Below are 17,344 nucleotides of genomic sequence, written 5' to 3'. Positions count from 1 at the left end.
GTTTGGCATTGAATCAGGGCCATCGTGGCTCATTGGAACACCTCTCTCTCTCTCTCTGGTACTCCCCCTGGACCATCCACTTAGTGGTACATACTGGACACCGCTTTGATCTCTCCTTTGATCCCTGCCTGCAGGAGGCCCTCCACATAGGAAGCGCCCACAACCGGAGTGCCGTGCCCTTTACTGCCTCACCCGCCTCCAGCTCTGCCCCCAGGGTCATCACAAACCAGTACAACAACCCAGCTGGCCTCTACTCCTCTGAAAATATCTCCAGCTTCAACAACGCCTTGGAGTCAAAGACAGCAGCCAGTGGGCAGGAGACGAATAGCAGAGCGTGAGTAGGCCCATGCAGTCCGCCCTGGGCCAGTCCTGGGAGAGGCTTAGCACACCAGGACGGGCTTGTGCAGGCGGTGTGCAGAAGGGTCAACCACTGGCCCAGAGGAAAACGTCTACTTTAGCGCTGTCTTTGTTTTTTAACTTTTTTGGCTGCATGTGAAATCTTAGTTCCCCAATCAGGGGTCAAACCCTCACCCTCTACAGTGAACAGGACTGTCTTAACCACCGGACTACTGGGGAAGTCCCTAGCACAGTTGTTTCTGTATTCATTTTCCTCTTCTTTGAAAACGGGGTGATACCACCTGCCTTGTAGGGTTGTTGTGAAATAAGAAGTAAGCTGTAAAATGTCCAGTCGATTCTTCACTAAGACGCTGTTGTTATTGTTCTGATTTCTGTGGTCACTGTCTTCTTCCAAGTGACCATCCTCTGTTCTTGACAGCCCTGCTGCTTCCTGAAAAATTCTTCAGTGTTTAGAGTTGGGGCTCTCTGCTTGTGTTTACCATCTGATCTGGGCAAGGGATGGCCACTTCATGATGCAGTTTTTGCTGAAGCAGTATTTGCTTTTTTCCCTCCAGTAGAAATGATAGGAAGAAGAGACGTCCGTGCATGTATAAATGTGTGTCCACTGGAACAGATTCTGATCTGGGATAAAGGAGGCCTTGGCCCGGGTGGGGAGGTCTAAGGAGACATCTTGCTCAGGGCTGGGGAGGCCTGTCCCCTTTAGCTATAGCTGCCTCTAAGTCTTCATCTAAAGGATCCTCTATGTCTTCCCAGCAGAGGGGGCCCAGTATCAACTCCCTCCCAAACTCTTTGAAGATGAATCCAAAAACACAGGAAATCCTGCAGCCCATGGCAAAGAACTGGGTTTGAGAATGAAGAGAGAGTAAGAGATGGGATCAGTTCTGGGTGGTGGAAAACAGGAGGGACTAGGTCATTAGTTGTCACCTCATTTGCCCAAAGGTGGCAGGGAAGACGAGGACTTGAGGACAGAGCTCTGGGTGCAAACACGGGGGAGCAGGGCAGCTCATGGGAGCTGTACAGTGCATGCCCAGCCCAGAGGGGAAACCACTCCTTGACTCCAGTCAGACCCCACATGCCAACCTAGGATTTCCATTTCTGATGGATAATTGCATCAAAATAGAAGTCAGAAAGTTTTTCATCTGGAATCTTCTGATTTTTCAATGTCAGTGACAGTCAAATTTGTTGGAAAATATCATGTGGTCCAAACTTGTCTGATCACAGAGGATCTTTCCTCATTGGAACCCTCAGTTCTTTCTTTCTTTTTTTGTAATTGAAGTATAGTTGATTAACAACCTTGTGTTAGTTTCAGGTATACAGCTGAGTGATTGAGTTTTTTATCTATATATGTGTATTTAAATATTTTCAGATTCTTTTTTCATTCTAGGTTATTACAAGATATTAAATATAGTTCCCTGTGCTACACAGTAAATCTTTATTGTTCATCTGTTTTCTTTATGGTGGTGTGTATCTGTTAATGCCACACTCCTAATTTATCCCTCCCCCACTTACCCCTTTGGCAACCATAAATTTGTTACGTGTTGGCAACCATAAGTTTGACTCTGTTTCTGTTTTTTAAGTGTTATTCTGTTTTTGTGTGTTATTCACATGTAAGTGATATAATATTTGTCTTTGACTTTATTTCACTTGGTATGATATTATCTAGATCTATTCATGTTGCAAATGGCGATATTTCATTTTTTTAATGGCTGAGTAATATTCTGGTGTATGTGTGTGTATCACATCTTCTTAAACCAATTGTCTGTTGCTAGGCACTCGGCTATTATAAATAGTGCTGCAGTGAACATTGAGGCGCGTATATCTTCTCAAATTAGAGTTTTCGTCTTTTCTAGATATTATGCCCAGGAGTAGCTCTATGTTTAGCTTTTTTAGGGGACCTCCACACTGTCCTCCATAGTGGTTACACTAATGTACATTCCCACCAGCAGTGTAGGAGGATTCCCTTTTCTCCACATCCTCTCCAGCGTTTATTATTTGTGGGCTTTTGGATGATGGCCATTCGGACCAGTGTGAGGTGGTAGGTCATTGTAGTTTTCATTTGCATTTCTCTAATAATTAGCAATGTTAAGCATCTTTTCATGTGCCTGTAGGCCATCTGTATGTCATCTTTGGGGAGAAATGTCTGTTTAGGTCTTCTGCCCATTTTTTGATTTTTTTTTTAATGTTAATTGTATGAGCTGTTTGCATATTTTGGAAGGTAACCCGTTGTTGTTGGTCACATTGCTCGCAAATATTTTCCCTCATTCCTTAGACTGTTTTTTTGTGTTCATTTAGGGTTGAAACCCTCAGTTCTCATATTAGCTCTGAAGCCAGCTTTGCTGGTCAGTTTCTCTGCAGTTCACCTTCAGCAAGACTCTGCCTGGCTGTTAGGGTGAAAAAATGGCAGGGTGATCTGCACCCATTACTTCAGGTGCAGATTAGGACAGGTTAAGGCATGAGAGGTTCCGAACTACTTAAATGTTTGAAAAGAGCTATTTGGGGGACCCTCTCGAGAGCTCCTTGATCATACTTAATCATACGGTCCTTCTCCCTGAGAAAGAGAGAGAGACATCATAGGGTACTTGGCTGCATGCAGGCCCCTGGGCTCAGCACCAAGAGGGCTCTGTGATTTCTTTCTAAGCTTCACAGAGCCTATTAGGGGAGACTTCTTGTGATGTGACTTGGCTTTGCAAGATGTTAATGATCACCGGCATTTGCTGTAGTATACCAAGGCAAAGTGGCTATTAACACTTCCTTGTCCTCCAATTCTGAGTCCTACAGGCTTGAGATGATGATACCATTCAAGGTGACTGTGGGAACTTCTGGGGTACCTGAGAAAGAGTGCCACGCTGGGCCCCCCTAAGCTTTCCATGGCCAGACTCTGAAGTGAAGCTTTCTCTCAGGCAGCTTCTTCTCTGGGGGTGAAACATCCAGAGCTGTGATCTCCACTCTTTGGTGCTTTTGTGCTGAGGGAGGCTGAGAACGCGACCCTCTTTTACTGTCCCAGAGTGGAATGTTCCATGATCTGGATTTAATAACCCAGGAAATGACACATCCTTCACTGAAAGGCTGCTATGCATTGGGAGAAGTATGTGCCTGGGGAGTATTTTTAGTATGGCCTTGGCTGTTATTCTTTCAATCGTGTCTTCTTTCTTCTCTCATGCTTCCCGCCTGCCCCCTCCTTCCAATCCGAAACAATTAAATCTCTACTGTCTGGACACTGTGCAAGCCTGTCCTCCAGGCCCTGTCCCCTGCTATTGCAGACTTTTTGGCTACAGTGGCCTCAGTCTTTATCGCCAGTCTCCTTCCAGATTTTCGCAGCAGAGAGGGGCCCAGCTTCTGCTCCATCCCAAACTCTTTGAGGATGAATCCAGGAATAGTGGAAATACTGGCAGCCCCTGGCAGAGGAAATGCCCTCTGCATGCATCTCTGCTTACTGGTCTATTCCAAGAGAGGCCAGTTGCGCTTATCAGTGAAGGAAGAGTCTTGTGCAGACCCAGCAGCCACCGGGTCTTGTTGCCTGCTCCGTCAGCAGAAGGCGCAATTGCTCACCCCCCACTGTTTAGTCTGTGAAATTCGCTGAGGTTCCAGAATTGGCTCACTTCATACTTTGCATCTGAGGTCATCACGGATTCCCTGGGGTGCACTCTGAGTTTTTTTGTCGCATGCACTTCAAAATAGCCTGGTGTGTGTGTGTCTTATAGGATTTCCCAGAGCCACATCCCCATCAGACAAGAACATAGGCGCCTTGCCATTTCCAGATTAACCTGGTAAGGCATATGAAAGGTACCATCTGCCGCCTGTCCTCTCAGCACACACACAAACACACACACACACACACACATGATTGAGTGGGAGGGCCTCTGGGTCAGTTCAGCTTCAGTTCAGTTCAGTTCAGTCGCTCAGTCGTGTCCGACTCTTTGCGACCCCATGAATCACAGCACGCCAGGCCTCCCTGTCCATCACTAACTCCCGGAGTTCACGCAAACTCATGTCCATCTTAACAGTTATTTATTGACTGCCTACTGTGTACCGAGGGTGGAGGAAATTCTGCTCTGTTCAAAAGAAAATTTTCACCTGCCCTCGGACCTCTTTCCACTGAGTTTAGGGGCTGTCATCATTTTCTGGTGATTTGGGCCTAGATTTCAATGTATATATATGATGCCACTGGATACTTTCTTAAAGGTGCAAGCTTGATAGATAGAGGGACCTGAGCTTGAATTCTAGCTCTGCCTCTTGCTAGCTGTTGGGACCTTAGGTAAACTACACAACCTCTAAAACTCAGTTTCTTCATCTATAAAGCAGATAATGCGAACTGCCTGACTACCAGGTTATTGAGAAATTTTAATGAAATGTGCAAAAAATATCCACCATGGGGCCTGGCCTCTGGTGGTGCTCCATAAATGCTACTTACTACAGATTTCAGCATGCATGAAGTGCTCCGTGCCCATTACTTCCAAGTACTAGGAGCTCTATAGAGTGGAAGCACGTAGACAAATATCATGGAGAAGATTTTGCTCTAACTTACTGTATGCTTCTATATTTCTCCTTAGGTCCAGCATCTAGGCCTTTGAAGACTAAAACTTAGGGAGGATTCTGGCCAGGATCCCCTTTCAAAAATGATTCCATCAGGTTTCTCAGAATTACGTATTTGTTGTGAACATTGGGGTAACCAGGTTGGGGCATCTCAGATACAAAGAATCTGAGTCAGCCTGCATCCTCGCCACCTATGTAAAAATCACATACTAAAATCTCTACATCATTTCCAGTTAGTGTTTAACCTTCATCATTTGGAGAAAATTTTTCTTATACTTAACTTTTTATTTTGCAGTAATTATAGGTGCACACTGCAGTTATAGGGAACAAAACAAGAGAGATCCTCTGGACCCTTCAGCCAGTCTCTCCATCATTGGTAACATCCTGAAAATTAGAATGTTGGGGTTAGTCACATCAGTGAAGTTCAAAGAATGAACATGCTCTGTGGTGTCAGGGAAGGGCAAAATTTACGTAGAAGAGACTCATCAGCTGGTCACTTGCCCAGGCTGCAACTGGGAGAAGGAAGCCCCCACCCCTGCCCATCCACGGCTCCTGGTCCCTGCCCTTGTCTGTCTTCCTCCTACCCACAGGGAACTGTGGGAGCCTTCCATCCCCGGGCAGGTGATGGGCCACCTACGGGAGTGGTTTTAACCAAGCTGGGAGTAGAAGTTTAGTTTCCCAAGTCTGTCTGTGTTGATACTGGAGGTTACTGGGACCTGTTCACTGTTGCTGGAGTGGGAGTTGTGGCTATCCACCTGGCCTCCAGAGACTCATAGTGGGTGAGTGGTGGCCTGTTCACTGCTGGGTGGTAGTGAAAGTCAAGGCTGCCCACTAGACTGGCTTCATTCAGCTGGGTAGGGATGACATACGGGCTTCCTACTGGTCATTCTCCAGTACCCTGGTGGGGTGGTTGGTGCATTTCGTTTCAGCCCAGTGAGGGTGGAAGTCTAGACTCTGCACTGACCTTTTATTCTTTTTTTGTTTCTTCATTTGTCTGGAAAAAAGTGGTTATTGTTTCTGAGTCTTGCACCATCCTGGCTGTCGCCTTCTCCATCATTTTGTGGGAGAGGGCACGCTTTTCTGGGGACTTCTCTTATCTGAGCTTGTTGCCCTTTCTGGGTTGCTGCCTTATTTAGCTCCACATCTGAAATATATGAAGCAAAAAGGGAACCCTGGGGACTCATCACGGTCACTCCTTGGGTCCCAGGGTCTCTGCTGGCCTGCCTTCTCCTGTCCCCCTTCTGCATCTTATGTTCATCTTATATTTGATGTCCAGGTGTTTAGATGTACTTAGCGGAAAGAATAGGGACACTTATGCCTATTCTCATCTTCCCCAGTGGGAAAATGATTTTTAGTTTTCATTTATTTATTTTTAAAGATTTTTTTTAAAAAATGTGGACCACTTTTTAAAGTGTTTAGTGAATTTTGTTATAAAAATTCTGTTTTATGTTTTGGTTTTTTGGCCAAGGCATGTGGGATTTTAGTTCACTGACCAGAAATGGAACCTGCACCCCCTGAATTGGAAAGCAAAGTCTTAACCACTGGACTGCCAGGGATGTCCTGGAAAATTATTTTTATGAAGAGAATATCTTCTCTTTCTGGATGCATCTTGTAATTCAAGTCATCTCTCTTTTTGTCTCAAATTTGTCACACAAACAGGCAGTTTTAGTGTGGAACCAAAGTTGACTTACTGTGTGAGAAAAATGGTGCCATTAAGGTTCTAGCAGCAGTGGGATTTTTTTTTTCTTATGGCTTCTTTGTTTTAGTTGAGATTTATATACATATTATTAAGTTGTGCTGCAGGTGATGGTGCAAAAAAAAATAAAAGTGAGAGTCTTTTATGTCCACTCCGGGCACTTTGCTGGTTTGGTGGAGTGGACTCTTTTCCCAGGGTTGCTGTCCCATAACCATAGGTGTGCTTTTTCTTTCTTCTCCTTGACCTCCCGGCCTTCATCCCAGCTGTTCTTTTGACTGGAACAGGCTTGTGTATTCTCTTAAGGTCTGCAGGCTTAGCCTCTGAAATCCTCCTCTTGAGACAAACTCAAAGGGAGTTTTTTCCTGATGTTTGAAAAATCACTGGTCTTAAACACTGGGCTATGTCAGCTACTCCATGAGGCAGAGAGTGCCTGGCTTGGGCTATTGCTGGGGAGACAGGTCCTGTGGTCAGGGCCTAAGAGACTGGAAGAAAATATTAAACACTGAGGGAACTGGTGGTATACATTCAGCATCAAGTCTGACGGGGATCAACAAGAAGCAGGAAATAGGAAGAGTGTAATGGATAGTTAACTCTGAAGGAGGTAAATTGATTAAATTCTTGTATTTTGTTTTAAAATTGTAAAGACTGAGTTTAGAAGACTGCTTTTAGTGACCCACCCTCACAAGCTTTTTCTCCTGGTAATTCTAGTCATATACCTAATATTTTTTGAAAACTTATCACTTTAGAATTCTCCCTTTCAATGCTGTCACTATACATACAGAATGAGAATGCTTTTTTCTTTTTAGGACTCCATTACTCATGCATATTTTTGTCCTAGAATTTTTAAAAAAGATATTGTGATGTCATTTGTCCATATCTGATAGTCTAATGTCTAAGGCTTGGGTCTTAGGATATTATTTTTGAATTAGGCAAACCATAGCTTCAAATAAGACGATGGATGTTGAAAGTGCTTTATAAATAAATTGTCAAGTGGTAGAAAGATATTGTCATTATTTAAGAAGAAACACTAAGTTGTTTTCTTTTTTTTAATCACAGAGATATTTTCCAAGACAGTTTGCTGGAAGAATATGTGATGACCTTGTAATTTGGGGTCTGTCATTTTTAGCGGTCCCTTGGTGGCTTCCAGACATAACAACATACGCCAAAGAAGGGGAAAAATTCTCCCCAAGAACATTCCACGGTCTGATCTTGATTTTAAAATAGTTCTAAGTGTAACAGAGAAAAACATTTGTCAAAATAACATAATTCATTTAGTACAGGGCCAGCTCAGAAATCAAGATCCAGAGAAGGAGTCTGGTGTATAACTCAAATGATAGGGCTGGAAAGGTGGGCCCATGGTGGACCATGGGCCTTGGTGGTTGTCACTCCTCAGGGTGGCCCATCACCTGCCTGGGGAGATGGAAGAGAGAGACAAGTACAGGGGCCACCTACTGTGGGCAGACAGAGGTGGTGGCCCCCCCTCCCGCACCCACGGCCAGCACAGGTGACCCGCTGGTGCGCCTCTCCCCATTACACGCTGGCCTTCCCTGAGGGCAGCAGAGCAGCTGGCACTCTTGGAGGGCTCTGTCCTCAACTGTGAGAACCTGGCTGTGTAGTCAGAGCAAAAACCCGGAATTTCACTGACGTGAGTGACCTTGTGACTTGAGGCACATTTTAAATGGAATGTAAACTGATTATACAATGGGTGGGTTATAAATTGCATCGCCATCTGGTATTTCCTCTTTGGCTCCCCCCGGGCACACTGTCCCTCTTCTCCAGTGGGTGGCGGCTTCTGGAAAAGCAGCTGAGGCTCAGAGGCCGCAGGTGATCAGGACCCAGGACCTCGGTTTGCTCATTTCCCTGGCACAGCCTTGGGGGGTTCCCTGTGACCCCACAGGAGCAGAGACAGGGTGCAGCGAGGGGGAGAGAGGGACTTGGTCTACTTCCCTAACTCCTGCCGAGCTCTGACCCTGTGCCAGACACTGATTGAGGGCAGGACCCACAATGATGGAAAAGACAGGCCATAGCCTGGCCCTCGTGGGGCTTGCTTTGCAGGGAAAGATAGACAATAAAGAAATAAGTATAATTCGTGGTAAAAGAGTTAGAAACATGGAGAAAGATGGAGCCCAGAAAGGGGAGAAGTGATGTGGATGGGGTGCAGTGTTTTAAGCTGAGGGTCGGGGACCCCTCTGAGGAGGGACATCTGAGCAGAGACCTGAGTGAAGCATGGAGGCTGTGGGGCCATGTGGGGAGCGAACATTCCAGGCAGAGGGAGCAGGATGTGCCAAGGCCCTGAGGCTGGTGCGTCCTAGAAACCCCATGAAGGCTTGTCTGCCTGGAGTGAGCAGGGGATAGCAAGCAATGTGCTTGGAGAGGGGAGCAGAGCCACATCTTTTATGGCCCTTGTACTTTTTGTAGCAAATATTTACTCCAAAGAAGATGAATTTGGGTAAGCTTGTGTTTTTGTTATTAAAACTGTAAATATTTGGTTCTGAGTCAGATGAGAACACTTTGAGCCACATCATGACACAGTCTGATTCTTATGTTTGAAATCTCTCTCTGGCCTCCGGTCAGAGGAAAGACAGTTCCAGGGGCTGAGAGTGGCAGCCAGGGGACAAGTTAGAAAGCTGGTCAGCTGGGCTGTTAATGGATGGCGTGGCTAGAGCAGGCAGTGGACGGGGTGGGACTCAGGACAGACTTCAAAGGTAAAGCTCACTGGAGCCTGCCTCCCTTTCACTCTCCGCCCTCCCTCAGACCAGGCAGCAGCAGTGCCTCCCCTGGAAAATGGGCTCTGGAGGAAAGAGGCCCCAACTTTGCCTGTCTCATCCTGTCGTGGGGAGCCTAGAGGGACAAGGGGAGGTGTGGGCAGCAAGGCCTGGTTTGCTCCGTCCCTAGGCTTGAGCTGAGGCCATTGTCACCCCCCCCCCCCCCCCCCCCCCCGTCTCCCTTACATGGAGCAGCACTGTATTGTTTTCAGAGTACTTACCTAGAGATTGCCATAGTGAAGTTAGTCAGACAAAGGCGAATATCATGTGATATCACTTATATGTGAATCCAGAAAAAAAAAATGGTACAAATGAACTTATTTACAAAATAGAAACTGAATCATAGGTGTAGAAAACAAACTTATAGTTACCAGAGGGAAAAGGCAGGGATTTGAGGGTGGGAGAAAGGATAAATTGGGAGATCAGGATTGACTTATACACACTACTATATATAAAATAGATAACTGGTGAGGACTTACTGTTTAGCACAGGGAACTTTGCTCAATACTCTGTAATGGCCTATAGGAGAAAACAATCTAAAAAAAGACTGGATATATGTATATGTATAATTGATTCACTCGATACCTGAAACCGGAGAAGGCAATGGCACCCCACTCCAGTACTCTTGCCTGGAAAATCCCATGGATGGAGTAGCCTGGTGGGCTGCAGTCCATGGGATTGCTAAGAGTCGGACATGACTGAGCAACTTCACTTTCACTTTCTTGGAGAAGGAAATGGCAACCCACTCCAGTGTTCTTGCCTGGAGAATCCCAGGGACGGGGGAGCCTGGTGGGCTGCCGTCTATGGGATTGCACAGAGTCGGACACGACTGAAGCGACTTAGCCGTAACAGCAGCAGTAGTATACCTGAAACTAACAGAACATTCTTAATCAGCTGTACTCCAATAAAAAAAACAAAGTACTTACTTTCTCATCCTTGCCACCAACACTGTGAGCTGGACAAGGCATACACTGTTACCTCTGTATGGTGGATGAAGAGACCAGAGCTCCTTGCCATGAGAATGAGGAGAGTTTATGGAGACAGAGAGAGCACTTTGATATCATCAGGAAACACTGATTTCTGCTCTGGGGAAAGAATGAGGCCTGGACTAAGGGGACCCAGCTGAGTTTTCAGTGCTCAGTTGTGGTTGACATTTTCCCTCTTCTAAATTTTCTTTCGACATAATATTGTTTATATAATTTTGAAAGAAACACAGCATTCCCATTCCATGGGATTAGGCCAAAGAGGAGTTGAATCACCCAAACTAGCCTTTTACTGACTTGAAGCAGCAACCAGCCCTGCCTACAGACACCTCACCGTATCATCAGGGGACCCATGGCTGCATTAGGAGCTGGCTTCATCCATTGGGATAATTTCTCTTCACTCTTTGATACTGGGGTGTCTTCGCTTGGAAGGGGGTGGCTGGTGGATTTTTTTCCCCTAACTTCTGACGTGTCCTAATGAACTTGCAAACATTCTTTACAGCTTAGACCATTCTCAGCTCCCAAGCGGACTCGTCATCGACAAAGAATCTGAAGTTTACAAGATGCTTCAGGAGAAACAGGAGTTAAATGAGCCTCCGAAACAGTCCACTTCGTTCCTGGTTTTGCAGGAAATCCTGGAGTCTGAGGAGAAAGGTAATCAGCGGTGTGTATGGTCAGAAAAGCTGTTGTTTGAGGCCTGGGCTGAGGGGTAGTCTTGCTGAAACACAGGTGAACACAGCCTGAGGGGTGGAGAGAGCACAGTGTGCTTTGGAAGGCTGGCCTCTTAAATGCTAGAAGCTCTTTGAAAAAAAAGAGGGGGACTGAATGAGCTCTCAGCCACACCTGCTTAGCTGTTTCCTGTTGCAGGCACTGAGGGAGGCTGAAGGCGGGGGTGAACTTGACGGTTGTGGCGTTCTATGGGGCTGTCCGCTAGCCACTAGTTTCGGTTGAGCCCACATACCATGCTTCTGTGGTGGTTGGCACGTGTGAGTGGGTGAAGGTCGTGGGCTGTGGCAGCAGAGTGAATGAAGCAGCAGCACAGGGAAGCCAGGCTCGGGGCTTCACTCTGGGGCCATGCACTTGCTCTTGCTCTAGGGTGGATGGCCTCTTCAAAGTCTGAGGGCCCCCTGTTTGGCCACGTACCCCGGAACTGACCTTAGGCAACCCTTTGAACCTTTCTAGACTTGTTTGCGTATCTGTCAATCGGGGATAAAAAATCCTTTCCTCTTAAGATTGGTGTGAGGATCAAATTACACAAAACATCCATAGTTGTGACTGGCGCACACAGTAGGTTCTTGGTAACTGTGCCGATGTTTGAAACCTCATCAAGAGGTTCCAGGGCAGCCTTGGCTTGTCCACATGTGAGATCTGGTGCTCGAGGCACCCAGGGCTACCTGTGTGGCTCTGCAAGTCTCAGGAGATAATCTTTGCCCTGTATACATCAGACACTGTTTGTTTCTTACAATAATTTTCAAGCGGATGGCAGCAAGCTGTCTCAGCTTTGTAGCAACAACAGTGAGAAATTCCTGGCAGACGGGTATGCTGTAGAAGGGAGGCTTTTCCTTCTTCTCAAAAAGGTGACCTGTGAGCCACAGCTCTCAGGCTCACCCACCTCCCAGGTGGTCATTCATAAGCACCTCTGGTTCTCACCGTCAACCTAGCCACCGGTGACATCTGGAGAGTTGGGGTTTGCAGCCCTCTTCACTCTGCACTGTCCTTTTCCCTGAGGCTTACTGGAGTCCTGCCTTCTCTTGCTCTCTTCCTCCCAGTGTGCCTGCCTGTGGAGAGAGAGTTGGTACGTCTGGGAGGGACATGTGGTGGTTCTGTGAGATACACTTCAGCCAGGCTCCAGAGTGGCTGGCTCTTTGCCCAGGGCAGCCAGTGAGGGTCTGAACTGAGCTCTCTCTGGAAGATAGTCCCTTTCCTCCTGAAAGTCCCCAACTGCAGAGTCGGCTCCCCAGGAGTCCTTCCTGAGCTGAAAGTCCCCTACTGAATGCCCAGCACCCAGGCTTCCTCCCCACTTTAGTGGGTTCCTTAGAGAAACTGGCAATTTAGAGGCACAGGAAGTTAGGAAAATTCTTCTTTTATGCTGCTACTAAGTTGCTTCAGTCGTGTCTGACTCTGTGCGACCCAATAGATGGCAGCCCACCAGGCTCCGCTGTCCCTGGGATTCTCCAGGCAAGAACACTGGAGTGGGTTGCCATTTCCTTCTCCAATGCATGAAAGTAAAAGTGAAGTCGCTCAGTCGTGTCCGACTCCCTGCGACCCCATGGACTGCAGCCTACTAGGCTCCTCTGTCCATGGAATTCTCTGGGCAAAATACTGTAGTGAGTTGCCATTCCCTCCTCCAGGGCATCTTCCCAACCCAGGGATTGAACCTGGGTCTCCTGCATTGAAGGCGGATTCCTTATCATCTGAGCCATGAGGCTGCAGCAGGGCTTGGTGATAAATCTCCAGACTCAATGTGGGTCTTCTCATTTGGGGTGAAATTTAGCCTCTGGACTGGGAGAAAGGGTCCAGGATTCCTCATACTCCCTCTTGCTCTAGGTCAAATTCTAAAATTTGTAGGGAGAAGGAGTCTTTTTTTTTTTTTTAATTGCGGTGACATATATCTAATACAGGACTTCCTAGGTGCAGTCAGCTGGAGGCTTGCTCAGAAGGTATCTAGGCTCATTTTGGCAGGTGCCCAGGGTTTCCGGAGAATCCTTAGGTGATCTGCGGTTCAGATAATGGAGGACCACCAGGTGTGAGGTTAAGGACTGTGAATTTGATTCTGTAGGCAGTATGGAGCCCTTGAGTGCTGTTGAACAGTGAAGTGGACAGAAAAAAGATGTGGAATTTTCTTTGCATTTGCAGTGTTGGCTGACTAGGTAAGGGAAAATTGAGCCAGCAGGTGGTGCTGCAGGGCTGCATAAGCTGCAGCAAGGTCAGCATTAGGCAGCGCACAGCCTCCTCTACTCACACTGTGCCCAGCTCCATCAGTTCACTTCTCTCTGTTCCAAAAAGAGATGTGCGTTCTCCTACCAAATGGGGCTCATGTGTCATGTTACTTCTCTCCTCCTGCACTTCCTAACTTTCCTGGTAATTTTTCTGTGAAAAACAGTCCATCACATAAGAGACCCTGACCTCATAGGTTTGGCTCCCTTAGAACTACTGATTTTCTCTCCAAGCTTTCCAGGTATGCAAAGATGCCATTTCCTTGTCTTCTCAGCGGGTAGACAGCCCAGCTGGTTCCAGCCAGAAAGTGAGGGAGCTTGTTTGGGACACTCAGAGTCATGAGGCTGCCCAGCCAGGCCCCTCTGAGATCCCTTCAGGCAGGGCCAGAATTAGGATAAGGTGAGGGAGGCATTTGCTTTGGGTATAGAATTTAAGTTGGTACCCCAAAACTTAATAATCAAGACAGAAATAATACTTGAGTACAATATTTTATAAAATAAAAATTAATGCAAAAAAAAAAAAGATTCTATAATGAACAAAGCTGGGACTGTGACCAAGGAAGGGAGAAAGGTTTGGAAAGGCAAGATGATATCTTGGGCTGTGCATGTGTGCACGCTAAATTGCTTCAGTCATGTTTGACTCTTTGCGACCCTATGGACTGTAGCCCACCATTCTTTTCTGCTAAGCCTGTGGTAGGCTCTGTGGAGTATTGAAAAAATATGTGAAACAGAGCTCTGGTGGTCTAGTAATTTGCAGTCCAGACGTGTAAATAGCTGACAGACATAACAATACTTACTGGGCCAACATCGCAGGAAAAAAAAATGTGATGTGGAAACACAGCCAGCCAAATATATAGCAATAATAGTAATATTAGTAGCTTACCATTATTATTCACAGCTACCTACACAGGTGATGAACTGGGCTGTAGGCAGAGCTCTGGAAACTAGGAGCTGGTTTTGCACGCAGAAAGCTGACTGCAGGAAGGCTGCTACTGTCTCTGCTCTGCGGCAGGTGATTTTTATCTGACTTCTAGCATTCTGTACTATAATGATTTTGTTGTCCTTGTAGTGTGGGTTTCTTTTGGCATCTGACTACACTGCCATTTGATTATCAGGTGTTTTAACTTTTTTCCATCTATGTAAAGTATTTTTAAGTCCCATATCAATGTGTTTGCTTGTATTTAATCAGCATGTAATGTAATTTGTTTTGAGGGCTGACCATATATGCCAGGGAGGGCTACATGTGTCTTTTTCAACCATTTTGTTCCACTCTGAAGGGGAAACGTTCTTCTATTTTATAGAAAAGGAAACTGTGGACCAGAGAAGTAAAGTAACTTGCCTAGGATCACACAGCAGTCAAGTCTGTTTGATTCTGGTGCCCATGACCTTGCTGGAACATATATATAAGTGATTCTGAAAGAGCTAAATGATGCTTATACAATCCTGCCCTTCCTTGCTAACCCAAATGTTTTCCTCCTTTTAGGGGATCCCAACAAGCCCTCAGGATTCAGAAGTGTTAAGGCTCCGGTCACCAAAGTGGCTGCCTCAATTGGAAACGCCCAGAAGCTGCCCATGTGTGACAAATGTGGCACTGGCATTGTGTGAGTATCTGCCTTCCCCAGGCGTCAGTGGCCCCGCAGGTTGTGTAAACCATGAAAATGTGGAAAGTGCTGGATGTTGCCCGTTGTGGGCATGATGGAGAAAAAAATCCTGCCTGGAAAACGGAGCAGAGAGGCGAGGTTGGTCCTGTGTCCCAAAGCCACGTGGTGAAGGCTTTCCTTGGCTATGAAACCCTTAGGGTATGGACATGTAAAACCAGAAAAAGCAGGGCTGCTCTGTTGAAGTGGGAGGGACTTCTGGAAGTCTTCAAGGGGAATGTCTCTGGCCTCTCGGCAGGAGAAGCCCCTTTATGACTAGAGGCCAACAGGGAGGCTCTGATCTGCCCTTGGAAAGGAGCCCCTTGGGAGGAGCACCAGCCTGTCACCTTCAGGTGCTCGTCACTAACGGAGCACCTCTTCTCCCCGCCTCCTGCAGTGGCGTGTTCGTGAAGCTGCGGGAACGTCACCGCCACCCCGAGTGTTACGTGTGCACCGACTGTGGCACCAATCTGAAACAGAAGGGCCATTTCTTCGTGGAGGATCAGATCTACTGTGAAAGGCATGCCCGGGAACGGGTCACTCCACCCGAGGGCTATGACGTGATCACGGTGTTCCCCAAGTGAGCGGGCAGCTCCCCGGCCAGCGCTGCTCTCCATGCAACCCCTGCTGCATTTTGTCCTCTGAAAGCTCTGGCCTCTCTTCCAAGTTCTTGCTTACTTTGGTTTTGTCGCTGCTCATTCAGCATTACGTCCCCCTTTGCTCATGACTCACGCTGGCTGTGTGATGCCTGCTTTCATAATTAATGGAAAATGGCCTTGTTCGGTGTCCCTTTGCCAGCGTCACTGTATCTTCTCTCTCCCTTCATTCATCGCTGATGCAAATGGACGTCAGCCAAATTCAAACCAAACTGAATTTAATATGTCTGACGATGATTTCATTTTTACTCAATAAATTAATAGACTTAAAGGCAGTGTGGTGTCTCTTTACCATGTGACCATGTGTCCTCTCATCTCAAGCCAGATGAGATTTCTGAGGCCTTTCCTCTTGTTTTGGGGTTTCCACTCCTTTGAGATTTGCAGGCCTTTTCCTCCAGGTGTGAGAACACTGGCATTTGAAACAGCCATGTTCTTTTTTTGGCCCTGCCACAGAGCATTCAGGGTCTTAGTTCCCAACCAGGGATGGGATCAGATCTTTGGCAGTGAGAGCATGGAGTCCTAACCACAACGACCACCAGGGAAGTGCCAACAGCCATGTTCCTTTATTTCTTTGCAGCTTACTCCAAATTATTCTCTGATGCTAATATAAGATAGTTATGTTGTAACAGAATATTTTCTTTACATTTGGCTGTTTTGGGACTTACCTGAAGAAATGAATGCTTTCCAAATGGCCTTAAAATACTCCCTAGCAAGTCCCTCCCCAGGCTGGTTTGCTGCCATTACAACCTCTCCTTTATGAAGGGAAGTAAACTCAGGAAGGTGGCCAGCAGTCCTAAACCTGCAGATTGCTCAGGAAAGTGGCAAATGCATTCTCCTCAAAGAAGAGACGGGGAACCCTGGCTGTTAAGGAGCCTTGCATCAGAGATCTGAGGTTCAGTCCAGTTCAGTCTCTCAGTTGTGTCCAACTCTTAGCGACCCCATGGACTGCAGCACACCAGGCTTCCCTGTTCATCACCGACTCCCGAAGCTTACTCAAACTCATGTCCATCAAGTTGGTGATGCCATACAATCATCTCATCCTCTGTCATCCCCCTCTCCTCCCACCTTCAATCTTTCCCAGCATCAGTTCAGTTCAGTCTCTCAGTCATGTCTGACTCTTTGCAACCCCATGAACTGCAGCCCACCAGGCCTCCCTGTCCATCACCAACTCCCGGAATCCACCCAAACCCATGTCCATTGAGTCAGTGATGCCATCCAACCATCTCCTCCTCTGTCGTCCCCTTCTCCTCCTGCCCTCAGTCTTTCCCAGCATCAGGGTCTTTTCAAATGAGTCAGTTCTTCACATCATGTGGCCAAAGTATTGGAGTTTCAGCTTCAGCATCAGTCCTTCCAATGAGTATTTAGGACTGATTTCCTTTAGGATGGACTGGTTGGATCTCCTTGCAGTCCAAGGGACTCTTAAGAGTCTTTTCCAACACCACAGTTCAAAAGCATCAGTTTTTCGGTGCTCAGCTTTCTTTATGGTCTAACTCTCGCATCCATACATGACTACTGGAAACACCATAGCTGAGGTTACCAAAGGTCATCTCTTGGTGACCAACCACTAGTGGAGTCATTTGCTCAAACAATGGCTCTCATCACTCTAGAGACTTATTTGTTAAGAGATGGACAGGTCATTCCACCAACCCTACTCTGAAAGAGCAAATCGTCTCTCTCAAGTAGTATTCACCACCATGGGTAATAGCTGATATTCTTTGTGGATGATGTCCTTTATGGACTAACTTTCTAAGAGTAAGGATTCTAATTAGATGGTAGTGCTA

At 46.7% G+C, this 17,344-nt stretch overlaps 1 protein-coding gene across 1 annotated transcript in view; it reads left to right on the top strand.

The window, feature by feature from the left end:
* PDLIM1 (PDZ and LIM domain 1) overlaps positions 1-15,811 on the top strand; it is a 36,875-nt gene extending 21,064 nt beyond the window's left edge. The window contains exons 4-7 of the mRNA XM_068961419.1: positions 135-334; positions 10,837-10,988; positions 14,754-14,871; positions 15,305-15,811. Coding sequence (XP_068817520.1) covers positions 135-334; positions 10,837-10,988; positions 14,754-14,871; positions 15,305-15,491 — 657 coding nt within the window. The 3' untranslated portion in view covers positions 15,492-15,811. The remainder of the gene's footprint in view (positions 1-134; positions 335-10,836; positions 10,989-14,753; positions 14,872-15,304) is intronic.
* Positions 15,812-17,344: the final 1,533 nt, after the last annotated feature.

This window comes from Capricornis sumatraensis, chromosome 23, assembly GCF_032405125.1.
Source record: "Capricornis sumatraensis isolate serow.1 chromosome 23, serow.2, whole genome shotgun sequence".
In the NCBI taxonomy this organism is placed as follows: Eukaryota; Metazoa; Chordata; class Mammalia; order Artiodactyla; family Bovidae; genus Capricornis; species Capricornis sumatraensis.
The sequence above is the reverse complement of the archived record's forward strand: the minus strand, read 5'-3'. Positions and strand labels throughout refer to the sequence as shown.